The sequence below is a fragment of the Dryas octopetala genome, chromosome 6 (genome assembly GCF_963921425.1).
Source record: "Dryas octopetala chromosome 6, drDryOcto1.1, whole genome shotgun sequence".
Taxonomy (NCBI): domain Eukaryota; kingdom Viridiplantae; phylum Streptophyta; class Magnoliopsida; order Rosales; family Rosaceae; genus Dryas; species Dryas octopetala.
The window spans coordinates 14,739,859-14,761,143 of record NC_141371.1 but is presented as its reverse complement, the minus strand read 5'-3'; the positions used below and the strand labels follow the sequence as shown (position 1 = coordinate 14,761,143).

At 36.4% G+C, this 21,285-nt stretch overlaps 1 protein-coding gene across 3 annotated transcripts; it reads right to left on the bottom strand.

Annotated features, from left to right (window-relative positions):
- Window positions 1-2,361: 2,361 nt before the first annotated feature.
- On the bottom strand, window positions 2,362-19,823 carry LOC147282693 (mediator of RNA polymerase II transcription subunit 15a-like). Of its 3 annotated transcripts, none has more exons than XM_086246271.1 (12): window positions 19,509-19,823; window positions 18,303-18,435; window positions 15,877-15,988; window positions 15,645-15,765; window positions 12,254-13,579; window positions 10,609-10,679; window positions 8,915-8,989; window positions 7,063-8,439; window positions 6,552-6,896; window positions 5,862-6,065; window positions 5,687-5,775; window positions 2,362-2,964 (listed from the first exon to the last, which is right to left on the bottom strand). In XM_086246271.1, the coding sequence occupies exons 2-12, from the start codon at window positions 18,410-18,412 to the stop codon at window positions 2,757-2,759; spliced, it is 4,038 nt and encodes a 1,345-aa protein (XP_086102397.1). In that variant the 5' UTR covers window positions 18,413-18,435; window positions 19,509-19,823; the 3' UTR covers window positions 2,362-2,756. The 3 variants fall into 3 exon arrangements, with proteins under 3 accessions (XP_086102397.1, XP_086102399.1, XP_086102398.1); XM_086246273.1 differs by having other exon boundaries at window positions 10,609-10,670; XM_086246272.1 differs by having other exon boundaries at window positions 18,303-18,417.
- Window positions 19,824-21,285: the final 1,462 nt, after the last annotated feature.

Below are 21,285 nucleotides of genomic sequence, written 5' to 3'. Positions count from 1 at the left end.
ATTTCAAAATTATACGATTAAAGATTCAAAATTAACCCAAAATCATATAATTATACAAATCAAAATCAACCCAAAATTATACAATTAATTCCAAATCTATATAAATCAACCCAAGATCAATATAATTTATCTTATATAAATCAATCCAAGATCAATATAATTTACATATAAACCCAAAACATGATATTGATCAATTGATGTTAGATAATATTTAAAAGTGGGTAAATCAGTAAATGATATACTTAGATATACTCAGATCAATTTAGATATACATCATATATCAGATCAATTTAGATATACATCATATATACTCTCAGATATAATTATATAAATCATATAATCATAAATCATATAGATCAATTAATCAATTATTCAATTTAATGTAGTAATGACGTAATGTACTAATGTCTAATTGTCTATTACTCAAAATCTCAAATAGACAAATACTGAAATCAAATACTCACACACTTCAACACTTGCAGTTCACAACTTCACACAAAGCTATCAAAGACAGAGACTTCACACAAGCCCACAAACTGATTTCAGAAATTTCAGGGGGGCTAAGCTTCGAGAAACGCCGGGGCTTCGAGGTGGCCGGAGGCTTCGAGGGGGCCGGATAAGTCGAGAACGGCGCTGCAAGCCGAGAGCCCGAGACGACGCCGCTGCAAGCCGAGAGCCCGAGACGACGCCGCTGCAACCAGAGAGCCCGAGACGACGCCGCTGCAACCAGAGAGCCCGAGACGACGCCGCTGCAACCCGAGACGACGGAGGAGAGAGGCGAGAGAGAGAGAAGAGAGAGAGGCGAGAGAGAGAGCCGAGAAGACGGAGGATGCAGCAGATCTGGTTTGAGATCGAAGGTGTGCGCCGACACTGTGCAGGTGAGAATGTGAGATTGTGAATTTGTGATTTCACTGATTTGTGAGAATGTGAGGCAGTGAGGGACTTAGGGTTAGGCTGGGTATTTGAGCGAGGGTTAGACTGGGTATTTGAGATTTTGAGCTCGGGTTACTGTCTTCATGTCTTGTCTGTCTGTTACAGTGTTAGGCTGGGAATTTGAGCGAAATTTCGTCGAAATTTCGCTAAATTTCGACGAAATTTGAGCGAAATTTCGACGAAATTTCGCTCAAATTCAAAAAAATTGCTGTTGGGGCATTCGAAAATTTCGAGCGAAATTTCGGCGAAATTTCGAATATTTCGCCGAAATTTTTCGAAATTTAGTCGAATCCGTGTTAAAATTTCGGAACCCCTAAAAAACGAAATTTTCGGCGAAATTTCGCCGAAAACTTCGAAATTTAAACCCTTGGGTGTAACTAATTCAACTATTGTTAAATAACATGTTTAGTTTTATAGAGTATAATATTAATAATATTCATTCATATTATGACACATATATTAGTTATACTATGTGACAATTATACTAAAAAATCTCTCGAGACGAAACCATGTTATGAAATAAGTGCAGCATAAGCCACCTTGTTCACTTTTATTGACAAACAATTCCTCTTTCTCCATGTCATCACCTAATGACCCAAATAGTAGTAGATATTATTTTTATAACCCAATTTTTTAAAACTTACTTTTATACGGTGCTGCTATTTGCACACTATCTTTTTTTTTTTTTTTTTTGCATACCCCTAATCACTTAATTAGTGAATTTATCCTATAGTCCCAATGTGAAAAGACCATAAAGAACAACTCATTTACACATCACATCTCTCTTCTCTTCTCTGTTATCTCCTCCATCTCCAACTTCTCTCTCCCTTCTCCGGCTTCTCTTTCCTCTCTCTGGCTTTTCTCTTCGGCGACAACCCCGGCCCTCCCAGCCCAGCCCCGTGCCTATCCTCTCAGCCCAGCCTATCCTTTCTATTCTCACCTTCATCTCCGGCTTCTCTCTCCTCTCTCTAGATTTTCTCTTCAGCGACAACCCCGACCCTCCCAGCCCAACATATCCTCCCAGCCCAGCCTATCCTCTCTGTTCTCTCCTCCATCTCCAGCTTCTCTTTCCCCTCTTCGGATTCTCTCTCATCTCTCTCTGGATTTTCTCTCCGACGACAACCTCAGTCCAACCCCGCCTTGCGCCGGCCCAACCCTCCTCTCTCCAGTGCTGAACGGCCTGTGACGGGGATTGTGGTGTCGGCATTGAAGTTGTGGTTGGGTGTCTGAGCTCATTTGCATTTGCGGTTGGTCTTGGCTGGGTGGTTGGGTTGATAAGCTAGAGAGAAAAAGAGAGAAGGAAAGAGAGAAAGGTGGGGTTGAGAGTGCTGCGCGCACTGGTGCGGGGTGGGAGGTGGGGTCAAGGGTGGGTATTGAACCGTGCTTATTGACTGACCCATACCATTGCGTAAAAGTATAGTTCCAACATTAACCAAAAGAAAATCCTTATTCCCATTAAATTTTATCAAGGAATATCTTATAGAACAGCCTGGGGAATTGGTACAATGTTGTTACAAGCATACATTGCAGAATTCGCATGCTTACACCATATATTACAAGTTTGACACGTGCATAATGCATCATTTCAACCCAACGAGACAGAGATATAACCTAGGATAAGCAAATTGGTAGCACCCCAAGATTTTTCAGTTTCGAAAAGTCGCATCTTATACAACATCATGGTATTATAAACATGCCTACCTAGTCTATCCAACCATTGCTTCAATCATCATAGAAGAGCAGTTGTAGTAGATCATGCATATATTATGGTTATCATAACCCTTGGAAAATTGGAATAGCTTTGTTTGGGTCCGCAAAGATAATCAAGCAGCACTCAAGCAGTTCTCCCATGTCCCATACTTTGAGCTGAAGCTGCCTCCACCACTCTGCTGCGCATGCTCACAAATAACTGCACGGGCACAAGCATCCCAAGTCCTTGCTATCTCCCCAAGAGACATGGGTTGTGAAAGGCTTCGTAGAGATATGGTAAACCTTGACTTTGCCTTTGCAGAGAGATCTTCATACTCTTTACTGTGAGAGAAGAAGAGTACAGTCAATTTATGTTCAAATTATAACTTTTATCAAAATGAATCCAAAATCAAGTATTCAAAAACTCAATATAAAAAGGAAAGAACTAAAAGAATTCTTTGGTTGATCATGAAGGCACGGCATCCTTTTTCAGACAAATTATGAATTCATCTGTGGAATAAAGAATGCTCTATGTTATTTTCATGTCCATGATAATTAAGAAATGCCACAAATGCCATATGAAACTAATATTTTCATTTCGACATTACCTTGCAGGATAAGGGTGAAGCAAAGTAAAGATTTCAATTCAATCGTGTCAATCGCATGAAGAGAATCAGAGGATTTTGAAATTTGCTCTGAGAAGTTTTCTTAGATACTTCAACATTACAGAAATGAAAAATTTCACTATCATTTTTAAAGAGATAATAATACCATTGAAATCACTATATCATGCACTGAAAATTTGATATCATTGATGCCAGCATTGGTAAAAATAATGACACCAAAAAAAAAGTTTGTTATGTGGCAACATTGATGACGAATATGTAATGACAGCAAAAGCCACATTAGGAAAATAGCACAAGTTCACAAGTGACAGCGGTGGTGGTGGTGTAATACTAGTCTGCCAGTGGTGGCACAGGTTAAAGGGTGCAGTCAGTAATAGTGGTGGTTGTAGGTATTTAGTAGTCATGAAACAAGACTACTCAGTTCAACCCAATATTAGTTCTGTTCCCAAAAGCTGATGTAATAGAAGATCTTGATCTTCTTTTCTTTTGAAAAAAATGCTTTTACATTAATTGCCAAAAAAGTATTATTAATAACATGGAAAATCCATTTAGAACAAGGATAATTTCATTTTTGTACACTTAATATATACATATGCATATGTATTCGTGTAAGCATGCACACACACATATATATATAAAGAAGTGCTTTAAAACTAACTGGTTAGCAAGTTAATACGAAGTTAACCATGCTTTTGGGACTACCATATAACTAATCTCATAACTTATTAACCAATTAGTTTTAGAGCATTCTTGTATATATATATATATACATAGGGAAAATTATATCAAAATGACTAATAATATACCCCATTTTTTAGTTAAGGACTCGCATTTCACTTTGATTAAATTAAAGACTAGTATTAGCCAAGTATTTCAATTAAGGATATTTTGTCACTTCCGTTAGTATTTCCGTTAAAAACTGATCATATGACCTGCACATGACCAGTTTGCAAGGGCAAAAAAGTATTTTCAAATTAATTTTTTTATTAAATGTATAAATAATTAATAATTAAATAAAAAAATGAAAAAACTGAAAAAAAAAAAAAAAAACCCAGTCAGCCACCACCGACCGCCCACACCATCTTTTCCCGTATAGCAACTCTGGCCAGGCCTCCCTTCCTCTCATTCCCTCTCTCCTTTCTCCTTTTTTCTCTTTCGTCTTTCCCTATCTCTCCTCTCTATTTTCCACTCTCCTCTCTCATTTCTCTCTGCTCACTATCACTATCTCTTCGATCAGGAGCTGAGGCTCGGGTGGGGGGGCGTCGCCGGCGTAGGGGAGGGGGATCGATCATCGCTGGCCGGAGTGGGGATGGGGTCTTGGTGAGGCTCGGGTGTGGGGTGGGCTGCCTTTCTGGGGAAAAACTTAGCCTAAAAGGTACAGCTGAAATTTTTCATTCATCCTCATTTAGCTTTGGGTTAACAGTTTTACTTTTGGGAAGCATTATTCTTAGAAACATGTTTTCCATGATGTTGAAACTTTAATTTGTGCTGAAATCTTACCTATATATGCACATGCACACACAAAACTATAAGCATGCATACATATACATATATATATATATATAGGGAAAATTATATCAAAAGGACTAATAACATACCCCATTTTTAGTTAAGGACTCGCATTTCACTTTGATTCAATTAAGGACTAGTATTAACCAAGTATTTCAATTAAGGATATTCTGTCACTTCCGTTAAAAACTGATCATGTGACCTGCACATGACCAGTTTGCAAGGGCAAAAAAGTATTTTAAAATTATTTGCACACCTTCTTTTTCAGTCCTTTTGGTCAAGTCTGTTTAGTTTTCTGTCAAGTTTAGTCACGTGTGACGCATATGACCAAATAGTTAGGGGCAAAAAGATCAAGCTACCAAGAAAGTGTAAGATAAAAGCCAGGAATTCATTTTCAGGGGAAGAGAAAGTGTTGGAGAAATGAATTAATATCATCATGATGAATTGATGAATTTGGTAGCTTGATCTTTTTGCCCCTAACTATTTGGTCACATGCGTCACACGTGACTAAACTTGACAGAAAACTAAACAGACTTGACCGAAAGGACTAAAGTAAATCACAGAGAGGAATACGAGGACTATAAAATCTTAAAAACGAAATGGGGAAAAGTTTGGGGACCATTGTTATAATTAACCCCTTATTTAAAGAAGGAAGAAGGCTCTCTTTATATTAATACAATATACTTTCAGGAGACATGCAAATAGGATTTACTATGTCTCTTCAGCAAGGATTTGCATATACTTCAGACATAATTTTTTTTTTTTTTTTTATCAAGACAAATGGATTTCACCAAAAACAGATGGGGGAAAAAGACACAAGCCTACATGATTGATTTATGTAAAAGGAGATACCAAATCTCTTCTATTTATGTACCAGCAGCAGCAACAAGGACAGCATATAAAGAAAGTCAGAATCCTTATTTCCGCACCTGAATTCAACTGGAAACTTGTCTAACAGTATTGGAGAGCAGTTGGGATAATTTGTCGGAACAAGCAGTCTTAGTGGCTGAATTGGTGACTGCACCGTATTGTAGGCAAGTTAATACATAATATCAATATTTTTCAGACACTTAACAATTCATTGCATAATGTTTGAGATCTCACCATTTGTGCTGAAGCATACTGCGATTTTAAGTCTGGACTGAGAGCCACAGCACAAATAGAGCACTTGACAATAGTTCCTTCACCACCTTCAGCAGCAGCAGCAGCAGCTGCACTTGGATCAACATCTTCATCACTGATATCAACAACTGTGTCTATAAGCCGCTGATTTATTGTTCTTATTTCTTCCAAAAGGGCATGATTAGCCTGCAACAGAAGCCACATAATTATTCTCCAACAAAGAAGCAGGAATTAACCACCCACCTGCCTCCCTCCAAAAACAATAACAAGTGTCCTGAAATGCCTTTTCATTTAACAAAAGTTTCTTTTCTTTTCTAAAACAAAAAAAATAAAAATAAAAAGGCAACATTTTCAACAGTGAACTCACTGTTAACTTCTACTGTCCATCTTTTATAATATAAAACCAAAACAAACGTATTTCGAAGGAGCCAAAAGCCACATCTCAGAATCTATTAAAGGCACTTCAATGACACAAAGTGTATGCTTAGGTGCATTGCATGAGAGAAACTGGTTTCAGTCCTGCTAAAATTTTCTTTCATTTTCTTTATAGGAATTAAAATATTTATTCTTGAAATTACTATATAAGCTTTTAGGTGTGCCTCAATAACTGGTTTTACAACTATAACAACTGCCGTTCCACTCGAAGTAAATACCAGAAGACAGGATTAATACCTCAATCCTAGGCCTCTTGATACAAGAGGTTGCAGTCGACTCCACATCAGATGTCTCTGAACTGGCCAACTGCTTTAAACTATCATCCATGCTGCCAGCTGATGACACGGCATTTAAGGGCATGGCACTTGTGTAACGCCTCATTTTCCTTGTTCCATTTGTTCCATCCTGAGTCATGAAATTTCTTGCTTGCAGACGACACTTTGTCATCGAAACCAAATCCTCACCAACTGCAGCTCTAGATCCGTTACCTGGCGCTGAACCTGCTATCCTATCATTCATGCTGACTACCGAGCCAATGTCACTGACAGAGGCACTCAATGACTTTGATGACATTGATTTTACCTGGAATACAATTAAAGAAAAAATTTATGTCAGGCGCAAGTGAGAAAAACTGAAAAGAGAGGGGAGCAGAGACTTCAGGAAAACAAGAATTCAAGATAGTATATATTTCTTTAAGCATAACATAAGAGACTAAGAGAGGGATGTGAAATGAATCAGCCTGACTAACCGCTTTAATTAAGCGTTCAATAGGCTGCTCTGTAACACTTGATTTTCCAGAAATAGTTGACAAAGAATTAGCATGGGTGCCATCTGGACAGCTATATTCAGCAAGCAAAGGAGATGCTGATATCCCTGGGGTGCCAATGGAAAGGGACTGGGCCTGTGCTCCGACACTAGTTGTTTGTTGATGTCCAACATTACCAGCATTTGAGATTGAGGAAGGTTTCTCAGAATCCCCTGGCATAGGGGATGGAGCCATGGGAGTTGAAGGAGATGGGATGACAAAAGGTGAACTAGCAGGTTGCAAAGGGGTTCCAGATTTTGGGAGAGCCGTTAGCATATGCTGCTGGTCAACTTGTGGAGAAGAATGTTGCGCAATTTGAGGAGATGCAGCCTGAAGGAGTTGGGTTGAAGTAATAGGAAATGGGGATCCTGATTTTAACTGCTGATGAGGATAAGCACGCTGGCCTGCAGAGAGATGTTGCTGAAAAACCCCTGGCTTAACACCCACCCCTGGTCTCATCTTCAAGTCATTTACATCATCGATTTGTTGAAGTGGTGGCATTTGGTGTTGGTGCGTCTGCAACTGTGAAGGCAGCTGCTGCTTTGCTTGCTGCTGTAACTGCTGCTGCTGTTGCTGTTGCAGTATCTGCTGCTTCTGCATCAATTGCTGCTGCATCTGTCGCTGTTGAAATTGTTGCTTGAATTGTTGAGACTGCAACATTTGCTGTTCCTGCTTTTGTTTCAGATGCTGGTGTTGAAGCATACCAGAATTTGACTGAAGGGGATTAATGTTTGCCTGCAGCATATTGACCCCACTCTGTGATGAAAAGGCATTCATGTTGGACTGCTGGGGAGCACTGACAGAATTTTGTTGGAGAGAACCTACAGCAACCTGCTGCAGTGAGTTCAGTGAATTTCCTTGTCCTGAATCCATACTGGAATTAGACTGTAATGAATTCATCATGTTCTGCTGTGCTGTTGAAACCCCCGATAAAGACGCCGAATTTTGCTGCATGCTTGTCATATTTTTTTGTTGCATTGTTGTTGCCACAGAACCTTGTAAGTTCATTGATTGCAATTGAGGGTTCATTTGATTTTCCTGAGACGGTGCCTGAGTATTTTGAGATTGTGACTGCTGCATGGAGTGCATGTGAGATGGGGGGAGCTGCCCTTGCTGCAGAGAAGAAACAGGCTTCCTGGGTCTATTTGTATTTATCAAATTTATTATTTGCTTCTCATAGTAACTCAATTTATCCTTAAAACCAGGTGAAATGTTACTTTTGGAAATGTTTAATATTGTTATGAGGCGCTCCAGCATGGTCTTAAATATTTTTAGCTTCTCCAGCTGCTCTGATTTTGGTTGTTGTGGAAGAGATTCATGCTGGAAAACAGAAGAACAGCAGACATGAGCAAGGGCAAGAACAGCAGTAAAAAAATTAACAAAACTTTGTAGCAAACAATGTTCGAAGCATTGATGATGTGGTAACAATCCCATGTAGACAGACTACATGGCTGCACTAATTGAAAAGGAAACCCAGTCATCATGATGAATCTATCACTGCCCATAAAATTGAAGGGAAATTGTTAAACCATCCCCTTAGTGAATTATATCACATGTCCTATTTCATATAATTGCGGAAAACCACATGTATTTAGGCATCTGTTAAGCTTATATTTTGGCATAGATTTATGGGTATTCATAGTACGCATACGGTATCTTGTTTAGTCTTTACCGTCTAATTTTATATTCAATGCTGCTTGACAGAAGAATACATACATTTTAAACTCTTTCAAAACTTAATGAGTAAAACTTGGGCAACGAATAACATGAGAAAAAAATTGAAGTGATAACATACCTGCTGAAGTTTAGTAGCAACTTTCTGGTACATTTCATTTAGCTCAGGGAAGTGCATCTCCTTCATGGATTTAATCTGGAAATCAAAGTCAATCAGACAGATTAGAAAGAAACTTCTTGCATCTACATGCTTGTGAAGAGTCTAATATGAATTGATGTCTTTGTTGTTTATTTGCTCATTATTTAACACATACATGCAAGTTTGTGTGTTTAATGCTTTCAGTGGCTTATAGCTCTAGTGGTAGAGCACAATATTCACACACCTACGGCAAAAGTTGAACTCTCTCCCTCCCCCTCGGCTCTTCCCTCGTCATCACTATTCATATTTCTCATTATTTAACATAATTTTCCTTATTCTTTTTTGTAAAGTAACAGAAAAGAGCTCATACATGCAACGTGCAACCATGCATCTAGAAAGCATGACTTCGTGTATGATTTTATGTAATGTAGTTGAGCGTTAATCAACTTTATAACAAATAATTGCTAGCTAAATGAAGCAGTTCTCAAAAGGAGTCTTAACTAGTATATTTTTTCCTCATCATCACTATTCATAAAAATATGACATATACTGATATTACAGTAAATTATTGATTAGTCCACTTTGAAGGTCCCCTTAATAAAATAACCCACCTAAAGTGTTTGATGTTAAAAAGGTCCACCTAATTTTTTAAGCATGATAAGCCAGCCCACATTTAAAAGTGAGCAGCGTTTTGTACAGTGCCGAGCGCAGGCGAGTGCTCAGCATCTCCCTTTCTTTCCTGTTGGACAGTTGAAACTGTTGAACAATAACTTACAAAATTAAATTCTAAATGATTGTACTTCTGTGCTTTATGTTTTTTAATTCATTTTTTACATCTAAAGTAAAAAACAAAAAAACATAAGACAGGTACGTTTATATATATCACAAGACATTTGTATAAATATCATATTTATACGATTTTAGGGTTGACACTGTTCAACAATTTTCATAAAAAAAAAATGCCAAGTGCTCGGCTTTGGGCCCTGTTTTGGACTTAAAAAAAAATAAAAAAATCCCTTGATTTATTCATGACACTGTCATACAACACAGATAATATTTCTAAAGCAATGCCTTTTGTTCAAGAATCGTAGAAGATCCTTTAGTAGATTAATAAATAATTTACAAATGACTTCAAAAAGCATGGCACTCTATTTTTAAAATTTCTTTCCTTTGAGAATAATCGAAAATTTCATTCTGCACTACTAAATAATTTTTTATTTCATGTATTTATAGTTTATTACCGCTATCACCTGGTGTTCCAGTAGCTACTTCAGTCCTTATAGAACCTGAGTACAATCCTGACCCAGACAGCCAAAACCTACCTTCAATTTCCTTATTAATCATATAGAATATGTGGATACCATTTTCTTTTTCTCCAAGGAAAAAAAAAGATTTGATTTCTACCACTAAATAATGTAAAAACCCTGCCTTCAGTTTCCATTTCAATCCTAAAAGAATAATCGGAAAGTTAATTTTTCAACTGCTATACATTGTATTTTACATATTCGTACTTCAAAACTACTCCTGTTGTTCTAGCAGCTAATGACATTCCTAATACAGTTTGTATACAATCTCGACCCAAACGGCCAAACCCCAAAACCCTGCCTTCAATTTCTTTCTAATCCTATATCATATGTGAAGACCATTTAATTGACAAGGAGCTAGGGCATCTTTACCTTTTGATAGACCTCCTCTTGCCAATCACCAACATTTGCATGTCCTGTCTGGGATGTGGAATCTAGAGATGCTACAAAAATAGAAGTCAATACTTGCACATAAAAGCATACTAGATTTGGTTATGAGGGTAAGCATTCAGAAAAGCATTACTTTCGCAACATTGATCAAGGAAAATGGAGAACTATCCTGCACGAAACAGTTTAAACTGTATTTAAAAAAAAAAAATCATTTGATACAACATGAATAGTCTGAGCACACACCAGAAGCTAAAAGAGCCAAAGCAGAACAGAATTTTGGATGGACAAGATTAAAAACAACACAGGCAACTACATTTGTTAAGCGACCAACATAGCCATGAAGCACCACATTGATCTAGCTACACCAAAAAAACTCTATAAATCAATTGACGCATACTGAAGTATTAAAAACTTGAATCTCTCACAACCAATCGGGATGAAAGACACTTCAAATAAGATTCCGCTCCTAGTTTCATTCTCGAGTTAAGATTCCACAAATACTTACCAACTTACAGTTTATTTTTTTTGTAAGATTTACCAAATTAGAAATAAGTCTCAAGAGAAAACGGAGTTCAAAATAAGTAAAGAGGCTTTCTTTATCACCAGTAGCCATGAAAAAACAAAGATGACAAAATTAAAGTAAAAGTAAAAAAGAAGCTTCAATTGTCAACCAATAAAGTCACAGATATAACGTCTCCAAATAACAGCTTTGATTCTAAACAAACACCAGAGTCAAAGAGCATCATGGTGATGTGGATCATTAAGTCAAAAAGGCAATTACAATTTGGATTGTTTGGTTGGAAAATAATATAAGTTATTTAATGATAAGGTGGAGGTGGATTTCATTTGGGATAGATGTAAATTTTTGGCTTATCTTTGGGTGTCTGTGGCATTTTAGGGATATTACTTTTAGTGTTATTCATCTTGATTGGGGGGAGTTATTAGCTAAATGTAATTTAAGTTTATGTATGATATGACTATAGGTCTAGTTTGATGGACATCTTGTCCGCCCTTCTTGTAGTTTTTCTTTCTTTCAATTTAATAAAACATATGTTTCCTATAAAAAAATAATCAAAAATACATTACCTATGTTTTGAGCATCTAGAATACAAAGAAAACAAATCTAACAGTGTTTGTGGCATGAGGGATGCACCTATCAGGCATATTAAAAAAAAATTTTAAAAATAATAATAAGAATAAAAACAAGAAAATATAGACATTCATCTATGAGGAGAATAAATTTTAATGCATGTCATACAGGAAGAGATAGCATGCCAGATTTAGATTATTTTTCCAAAATTTCCAGACCCATAATTCAGACAGAGATAAAAATACAGTAATCATACAAAAAATTGTACTGCCATAAAAATAATAATTATAACGAACCTCTTTACATTACATAACAAGACAAAATTCACATAAAGTTAACAACAGACCACAATGCAATATGATAAACAGGCTTGGTTGAAAAGACAGACAAAGGAAAAAATAAAAATTATTGAATTTTACAACTCTTCCAAAATGTCCATGTGTGATAAACTACATAACAAGGAAGCACATGCATGGATAAAAAAAATAAAAAAACAGCAAAAACAAGAGTAGGAAACTGCAAATGCAAACAACGTACTTGACGATGTCTCTGGAAGGGCTCTTTGTGATTGATATAACTGCTTTTGCTGATCCATCACATTTGATGGTTGAAGCACAGATCCTGATGCTTGTAGCCTTTGCTGCATATCTCGTTGTAGCGGATTTGACTGCTGTTGCAAACCCAACTGTTGTTGCAACTGTGTAGGCTGTGATTGGATCTGTGACAACAGTTGCTGCTGAGATGCCTGAGGTTGTGACTGCTGTCCTTGATTTGTTAACAGGTTAGATGCACTCTGCTGCTGTTGTTGCTGCACTTGAACCTTGGATTGTTGCAGCAGGTGTACAGAGTGCTGATTAGTTTGCATGCTTGAGTTACCAGTTTGAGTTCCAAGCTGCTGCTGTTGCTGTAATCCAGTAACATTACTCTGAGGGCCCAACTGTTGTTGATGCACATTGGAGAGATTGTTTTGCTGAGCCATTAACTGTTGCTGTTGCTGCTGCTGCTGCTGCTGCTGTTGCTGGTTTGCAAGATTATTCTGCTGGCTTAGCAACCTCTGTTGCTGCTGCTGCTGCTGCTGCATGTCTCCAACATTGTTTTGTTGTCCAATAAGCTGATTCTCCAGCAAGTTTGTAGCATTTGCCTGTTGCACCATATGCTGCTGCTGTGGGGGCAATATTGGCTGTTGCATTGGTGTTTGCTGTTGATGAACAGAAGCCTGTTGAGGCTGCTGTTGCTGCATGAGAACTGATTGTGGACGCTGCTGAAGCATGGATTGGGTTGACTGTTGATTCTGCTGATGACTAGAGAGAGATGATTGCATAACAGATTGTTGAGAAGATTGCAACTGAGTTGGTTGCAATAGGTTCTGCTGCTGTTTTTGTTGCTGTTGCTGCTGTTGGATGTGAGTTTGCACATGTTGTGGGATATTTCCCTGTGGAAACTTTGGCTTCAAAATCTGATGTTGTAACTGTTGCTGGTAAATGTACTGCTGGGGATTCTGGGATTGCTGTTGTTGCTGTTGGGGAACAGCCTGTTGCCTTCCTTGCATTTGCCTTTGAGAATTAGCAAACATATTGGAGGGTACCCCCTGGCCCATAGAGTTCCCCAACGAATTCTGTGAAGCTCCAGACATATTCTGCATGTTTGGATTTTGTCCAACAACACTTGAGATAGGAGTCTGGGTTAAACCAGAGGTAGGAGGCAGTGCAGATGACAAGCCAGCAGAACTTTGAACTCCAGCAGGCAGAATGTTATTCTGATTGTTCTGTGATAAGAGTTGTTGGCGTGCTTGAGACTGATTAGCTGACAACGGCATAGGAAGTGATTGCCCTTGATTGTGGACTTGGGGTTGCATACCAAGCCCTACTCAGGCAAAGATAAGAACAAAAAAAAAACAAATGAGCAAAGATTTAAGCACCAAGTCCTGACCAGAGATTTAAGCACCAATCCCTGAACAGAGATTTTAGCACCAAAATGAAGAATGGAGTAATGTTGTTGCTGACATAAACTGAAACAAGTTCATGGTCATCATCGTCCTTACCTTTGTCCTAATCATATGGAATCGACTACATGAATTCTCATATATTATATTACAATATCTCCTATTAAATCTATTTTTTTAAGATCTTCCAGCTCCTCCCATGTTTTTTTTTTTTTTTTTTTTTTTGAGAAGAAAGAAACTTTTTATTGATCAAAACTCAAAGCAATACACGCAATGGACAAGATGTCCATTATTAAGAGAAAAGATCAAAACGAAAAACATAGAATTAGGCCTCATAAAGCAGAATCTATTTATCTAAGTGCTGCCCTCCAATCTAAAATTATATCGAATAAATATACACCCCTGAAGTCACTAGTAACAGATGCCCAAAGGGAGGACCAAAAAACTACTCGATCCCACAATTCTTCAACATCTGCTCGTCTATAATCCTCAAAAATTCTTCGATTCCGCTCCATCCAAATAACCCAAAAAATGGCCATCATTCTGCAATTCCAAAACACCTTGGCCTTCTTAATCCCACCAAAACCAAAGAACTTTTCACTCAGCAAAGAATAGCACCCTTCTGGCATTACCCACATTACCCCTGCATCTTTGAATAAATTTGACCACAGCTTTGCTGCTACAGAACACTGAAGGAAAATATGATCAACACTCCCCCCTTGAATCTTACACATAACACACCTGCTTGGAGATAAACAAACATTTGGCATCCTTTTTTGTAGAATATCACAAGTATTTATCTTTCCAAGAGCTACTAACCAAGCCAAAACTCTGACTTTTGGAGGAACTTTTGCTTTCCAAATCAAGCCTGCCGGTAGAAAAAGACTACCATCGCCATGCCCACATAGAAAAGTAAAAAAAGACTTTGAAGAGAAAAACCCTGTTAGTCTGGTATTTTAAATTCTTCTTTAACTAGTCCTCCTTTAGCTATAATTGCACCTAGTTGTTTCTTGTATATGCCCATTCCTCCTAAGCCTAGTTCTCCTTATCATATCACTAATAGTGTTACTTCCACTGTTTCTCTAAGACATTGGTCTTTAATTTTGTCTTTACTAGTCACTCCTATCATCCATCTTAACATTCTCATTTCCATACAGAAATGTATTACACTAGTTTCACTTTAATGCCCAACATTCTACCCCATAAAGAATAACTGACCTAAAGACAGTTTTGTGGGACTTCCCTTTTTAACCTATTTGATATTCTTTTATCACATAGGACACCACTACCTTGTCTCCATTTTATCCATCATGTTTCAATTATACTTATTACATCATCATTTTGCTTTGCTGATCTTAAATTTTGAAATGATTTACTTGAGTGATACTTTGTTCCTAATTTGTTTTTGAACTATTAACATTTTCTATCTATTGAATTTGTACTCCATACATTCTGTTTTATTTCTACTCATTCTTGAAACCCTTTTATTCTAATGTGTTTCTCCATGTTTCCAGTTTTGCAGAGTCTAAATGTCCATCAAAACTGTCATCGGTCATCAACATACACCATAAAATGTCATCTTGTATATCTTTCTTATTCAAACTACAGTAAGATGAGGTTATTTAAACATATCCAAATGATGAACAAGTGCAAAGAAAATAACAAAATAAATGCCATTTATATTCCTTGTATTCTTCATTGCTCGGTCATTGGATTAAAAAAGAAGTTAAAAAGAAGAAAAAAAATTAGCAAATGAATTAGAAGTGGCATTTTCACCATTCCCGCCAATATTGATATCATCAATGAATCTTTTCAGACAAGAGATGTCTGAAGAACACAATGGACCTTTGCAGGCAATTATCTATCAAAAAGAAAGCTATAAATTACAAATAAAACCATCTTTCCATGCAGTTAGGGGTAGTTGAAAGTGTAAATGAAATTAGTATAGTTGCACAGATAGGAGCATAGTTTCAACAATATTTTTACCTGGATCAGGGGGTCTATTGCTATTACCAGCAGAGTTGGTTTGTAAAGAATTGGCCATTGTGCTCTGAGATTTGGTCTCCATTGTGAGCATCTTCAAAGATATTTTTCGTAGATAATCCGACTGAAAAAAAGAGATCAGCACAAAACTCAGATTACACTGCTATCCACAATACAAAGAGAGTCGACAAACAAACAAAATTTCTGTGATATCTGTACATATGTAATATGTTACCTGGCTAGTGGCAGCAGCATAAATCTTTTCCTCAAACCTTATAGCAATTTTCCTGAGTTCATGTAATCCCTCTTGACCAGAGAAGGGAAGATGCCGCTTTAGTGTTTCCATTCTTCGCATGCAATACATTTTATAAGTTATTGCCCATGGAGGTGAAGTTCATAAGTAAAAATAAAAATAAAAAAGTGAATTCAGAATGATTAAATCAATCCACTACCAAAAGAGAAAATATCAGGATTAAATTAAACTCAGACCAAAAATGCAAAGAATAACCAATCAGTAGATTTACAGGGGGTAAATGACAAAAAGGAATACGGCAATAGCATTTTCTGTTTTAGCTTCAATATCTCAAATTAGTATAATTGAACCAGACCTCAGCAATCACTAGTCCATAATCCAAATCAGAAGAGAAGGCAAATTGTGACTGTACTAATTCAAATTGACAATAAAGGAGGTATATATCAGTCAAGCTGGCTAACTTCAATACATCGGCACTCGGCACACTTCTATATGGGTGCATATGCACGTGTGTTTCATGCAAGGAAGCAAATATGCATCTGAACAGAGACATATGCATCATCTACTTTAATGGCAAAACCAGCCTGTATCATCCACCATATCTCTCAAACTGTATTCTTTTAGTAGTGCCTTCATAATTGCACTCGTTACTAATTAATGCCTCTGCATTCAATGTTGAGATCTCGTATTTACCAGATACCTTTCCAGCATATCTTCCTTTCTATATTTCATTTTTGTAATGATGCCCTTGGTGTTATCCTTTATAACTACAACAAGCTACTAGAAGGGCACCATCTTTTTTATAATTCATGAGCTCCTCCGTATGGCCCCTATTATGGCATGATGAAGTAGCGCTTCATAGTACGTTAAAGACTTGAAAGGAAAATAAAATTTAGTTTAAGTGTCTGACCACACCCAAAAAAATAAAAATGTTAAGCCCAATGTTTTGCATTTCCAATGCACATATAGGGTTCCAACAGCCACATACGAGTATACATTTGTGAAGAAAACAAATAGTGTCTTCCAAATAGATAATGAGTACTCTATCATGGTATCTTAGCTCATTTACGATGTTCATGCTTTCTAGCTTTTCTTACTTCGGCCTGTTAACTAAATTATATTACTACACTGGTACATAATAGTTGTGTTTTGGGTTATTTAGATGAGAGGAATAAAAGAATTTTTTTAAAACATAATGGGGTTGGAGTGGAGGAGTCTTGGAATAAAATTAGATTTTGGGCATCGTTATGGGAACCAGTTTCACCTAGAGGTGTCTTTCAGTCAGTTCAAACTGGTAAGGTAATTTTTGGTTTCAGTATTTTTCAATTTGTGTTATTTTTGGTAGCTTTGACTATTCGGTATATTTCGATAATTTTATTTTCAATACTTATAGTTCACATAAATATGATGCAAAACCTATAGTGGTTGATGAATATCTATTCTAGAAGTTTAAAAGCACTATTCTATAACTCTTACACATTACAAAAATTAATTTTATGACACTACTACTTAAATATATTACAAAACAAGCACTTTTAATTCGAACATATATGTAAAATTTGAAATACCAAACTGTTAAATGTAATATTTGTACTAGTACTATATAGTAATATATTTTAGTGCTAATAATACAATTACACAAGCATTAAATGTTGATATCTTTTCTTACAAATATAATATATATATATATTATATGCATGTATTTGAGTATATATACTAGTACTACTAGTATATTGGTAGTTTCATATTAATGAATACTAATGTGATAGTAATATATGCCTGTAATTTTAATATATATGCATGCGTATGTTTGAATATATATATACATATATATATATAAGAGGGACTAATATACTTATTTCGGTAAACACTTCAGTTTATTTCGATAATCGTCAACTTGGAAATAATCATGGGGAAGGCTGTACAATTTGGTTTATTATGGTACTTACCAAAACAAAACCTACTTTTTCGGTATTTTTTATTTCAGGTTTTTGGATTGTAAGACTCTTACTGAAACCAAAAAGTAGTTGGTTAGAAATCAATCAATTCAGCAATAATCGTACCAAACAACACCCCTACTTTTTCACCACTTTCAAGTGATGTCATTCTCTGTTATTTTGTCAGATTGAGTTTTAGTTGTTCGATGGTAGTGGTTTGGGGTCCTGTTTTGTATTGTGCTGATTTATTAGAGTTGTTTGGGAGGGGTTTTCTTTGTGTTTTTTAGGGTTTCTATGTTTTGTTGAGGATCTATGGTTTGGTCTGTGGCTGTACCTGGGTAGTGGAGGACATCTTGTCCACTGTGGTTTGTAAAATTTTCTTTGAGAATTTAATAAAAAGTCTGTTTATTATAGAAAAAGTGTAAAATCTAAAATGTATCTATTGAAAGAACTTCTTTAAAAAAACCTTACATCTTGTTGACGATTCTTTGCCGTGAATCTGGCTGCAATTGATTCCTCCAATCACCTGTGTCCACTGAGGGTTCTCCACTTTGAGGAGGCCTCCAATTATTGTTATCCATCAAATCTAACCCAACCAATCAAACTGTCAAACAAAAAAAAAAAAACAAAATTGAATAGCAAGTTCAATGAAAAACCTAGGAAGAAGGCCAAAAAATTATACACAATTTGCTAAAATGATTTGATGATAGTGGTTCTCAATATGAAGGCACACGAAAAACCCAACATTCCATCAAATTTGTATTCTTTGAGGAAATTTCACAAAGTGCATGCATTCACATGAGAGAGAGAGAGAGAGAGAGAGGTGTTAAATGAGTTAAAATTAGTCACTTGTCAGGGCATTTAATTTCATTATTTCATTGCCCAAAATTTTATCTAAGCTCAACATAAAGCCCAACCACAGTCCAAATAGTCAATAAATATGCGGCTATACTGGACTATGCTGCAACCCTCCAAAATTTGCGACCTAGTTTCAAGCAAATTCATGTTATTTGTTAACTTAAACCAAGCATGGGAAGGAAGGAAAAAAACGAAAACGGAAAAGGCATGAATCAATTTCTTTTATCAGCATTAACTTGAAGATATTATGGGTGTTGTCGCCTAAATAAGAATTGTTTAAAAAACACACGAAATCCACTCATGTGAATGCCTAGAACCCGAAATTACCACCAGAAGCACAAAGACCCGGTAATCCAAGAAGATTTAACAACCATAGTTCAATAAATATCTATCCTTTACCATCAAAACTTATTGGCAATTGGATGCAGTTCGATGCCTCCTGGACAACATAACCACCTCAAAGCCACTCAATATGTAATGGGTATCTAGCAAATCCTAAGAAACCCCTAAACCAGCCCACCATTTTCAGTAAACTCGATCCAGTAGATGACCCAATTTTGGAGGGGTCTCAGTAGCAAATAACCTAAATTGAATAAGTAATTTTTACCAATTTAAGCATTTGTTTTCAGAACATTATAGATTTTAAGCCCGCTTTTGTAAGATCATCTCAAATATAAGAGCTTTCCCCTCAATCTACTTAAGCAATCCCTATGCTAAGAACAAAGCTTAAAATTCAAATACACCCAAAAGCCCAATTATTCTGGAAAAAAAAAAGGAGACAAAGTAAGGGAAAGGGCTATGATTTACAAAAGAAAACACCTTGTTATAGTGGAGATTCTCTGAGTGCTTGATTTAGAGCGGATGAATGCAGCAATATGGACTTGTTTGGAGTCCACCGACCGATATAGAAATGAAAATCTTCTTTCAAGTTGGTTTTTGCATAACTGGGAAAGAGGACGATCGGGAACGAAATGGTTTATTAAACAACGCGGGAGAAGAGACTAATGAATGAAAGGGAAGGGCTAGGGTAGTAAAAAGTTTTACAAACCGGAAAAAGAAAATTAATTTTTTTAGGTAATTTGAGAGAGAGAGAGAGAGAGAGAGAGAGAGAGAGAGAGAGAGAGAGAGAGAGAGAGAAGGAGGGACTGAGGGAGAAGGTCGCCGGCCGGTCAGGGTGGTAGGGCTATTGAGTTGATTTTTTGGGAGGAGGGGAGGGGACGGTGCAGTTGAGTGGGGGTTTATTGGGTTGTTGATTTTTTTTCATTTTATAATTGATTGTATAAGTGGAATATTTAGAACATCTCCAATTCTTTCCCAATATATTTCTTAAATTTGTTGATAAATTTAAGTAAAAAGTTAAAGTTAGGAAAAACTACTCCAATGGTAATGTTAAATGTTTCCGGTTTCCCAAATCTTTTTTAAAATGTCCTATCTTATCCAAAAATATCATTTATTTATTTAATCCCTCCAAAACGGCAAAACCTACTTCCTTCCATATTTTTCCTTGAAAAATCTCATTAACTTGATTTGGGGTTCTCAGTCCATCCAACTTGATTTAAGGAAAATTTTAGGAAATCTCAAATTTGGGAAAAGTTTAAGGGATGGTTGAAGGTGAGTTTTGAGTCATTTTTCTTCAAATTTAAATTTAGAGAAAGATTTGAAGAATGATTGGAGTTGCCCTTAGGAGAAACATTTTGAAAGGTAGGAAAAGTGTAGCAGGGGTACATTTAGAAGCCCAAAAAGGAAACCATATCCAATTCAGCGAACATTAACGTCTAATTTCTTCCAACCTCATAATCTCAACTAAACTCAAATATGTTTCCAGCCCATTTTAACTTTACCCTTTTAAATTACCACGTGCAATTCACCTTTTTCGTTAAATCACATGCATTAATGTACACAGTACACTTATTGATTCAATTATCCATGCAACATTTCACGTACTTGCATAAATGAACTTTACATTTCACATTTTCAAACTCTCAAACTCCCAACATTTACATATAAAAACTCAACACTCATGTGCAAAAATCACAATTTCATTTCAAACAATCTCTCAAGTCATTATCTCTCACCCTCTTTCTTACAAAAATTAAGTTTCTCCTTATGGTGGGTTGCTAGAACCCTAGCTAAGGCTAAGGGGAATGTTTATGAAGTAAGTATATATAGATGAGTGTTGCTAAAGATTATACATTGGATTAACTTATTTGTGTGCCATATCATGCAATAGTTCCACAAGCACTTGATTTGATTGCTTAGAATTCCCTTAATAGATGAGCAAACATAACCTATGGACCTTGGAATGAGTTTCCTAAAGGGACTACGATGCTTAAGTTAATATTCTATAAATGATGGTGTATTTTAGTATTTGAGTAGTATTTTTCTTGTGTTATTAACTTTATAGTTATCTCTTTTCTGTAATTATAACATTGGTTGAGAAACTTATCTTGTAAGGTGGTAACCGCCTCGTCAATGTGCTACCCTTTTAGAGGACCACTAACCCTCTTAATGGTAACTTAGTAACCCTCAAAGTGGTTATAAATGAGTTGGTTATTAAAAGATTCTTAATTATCTCCTTATACTAACCATTTTCATA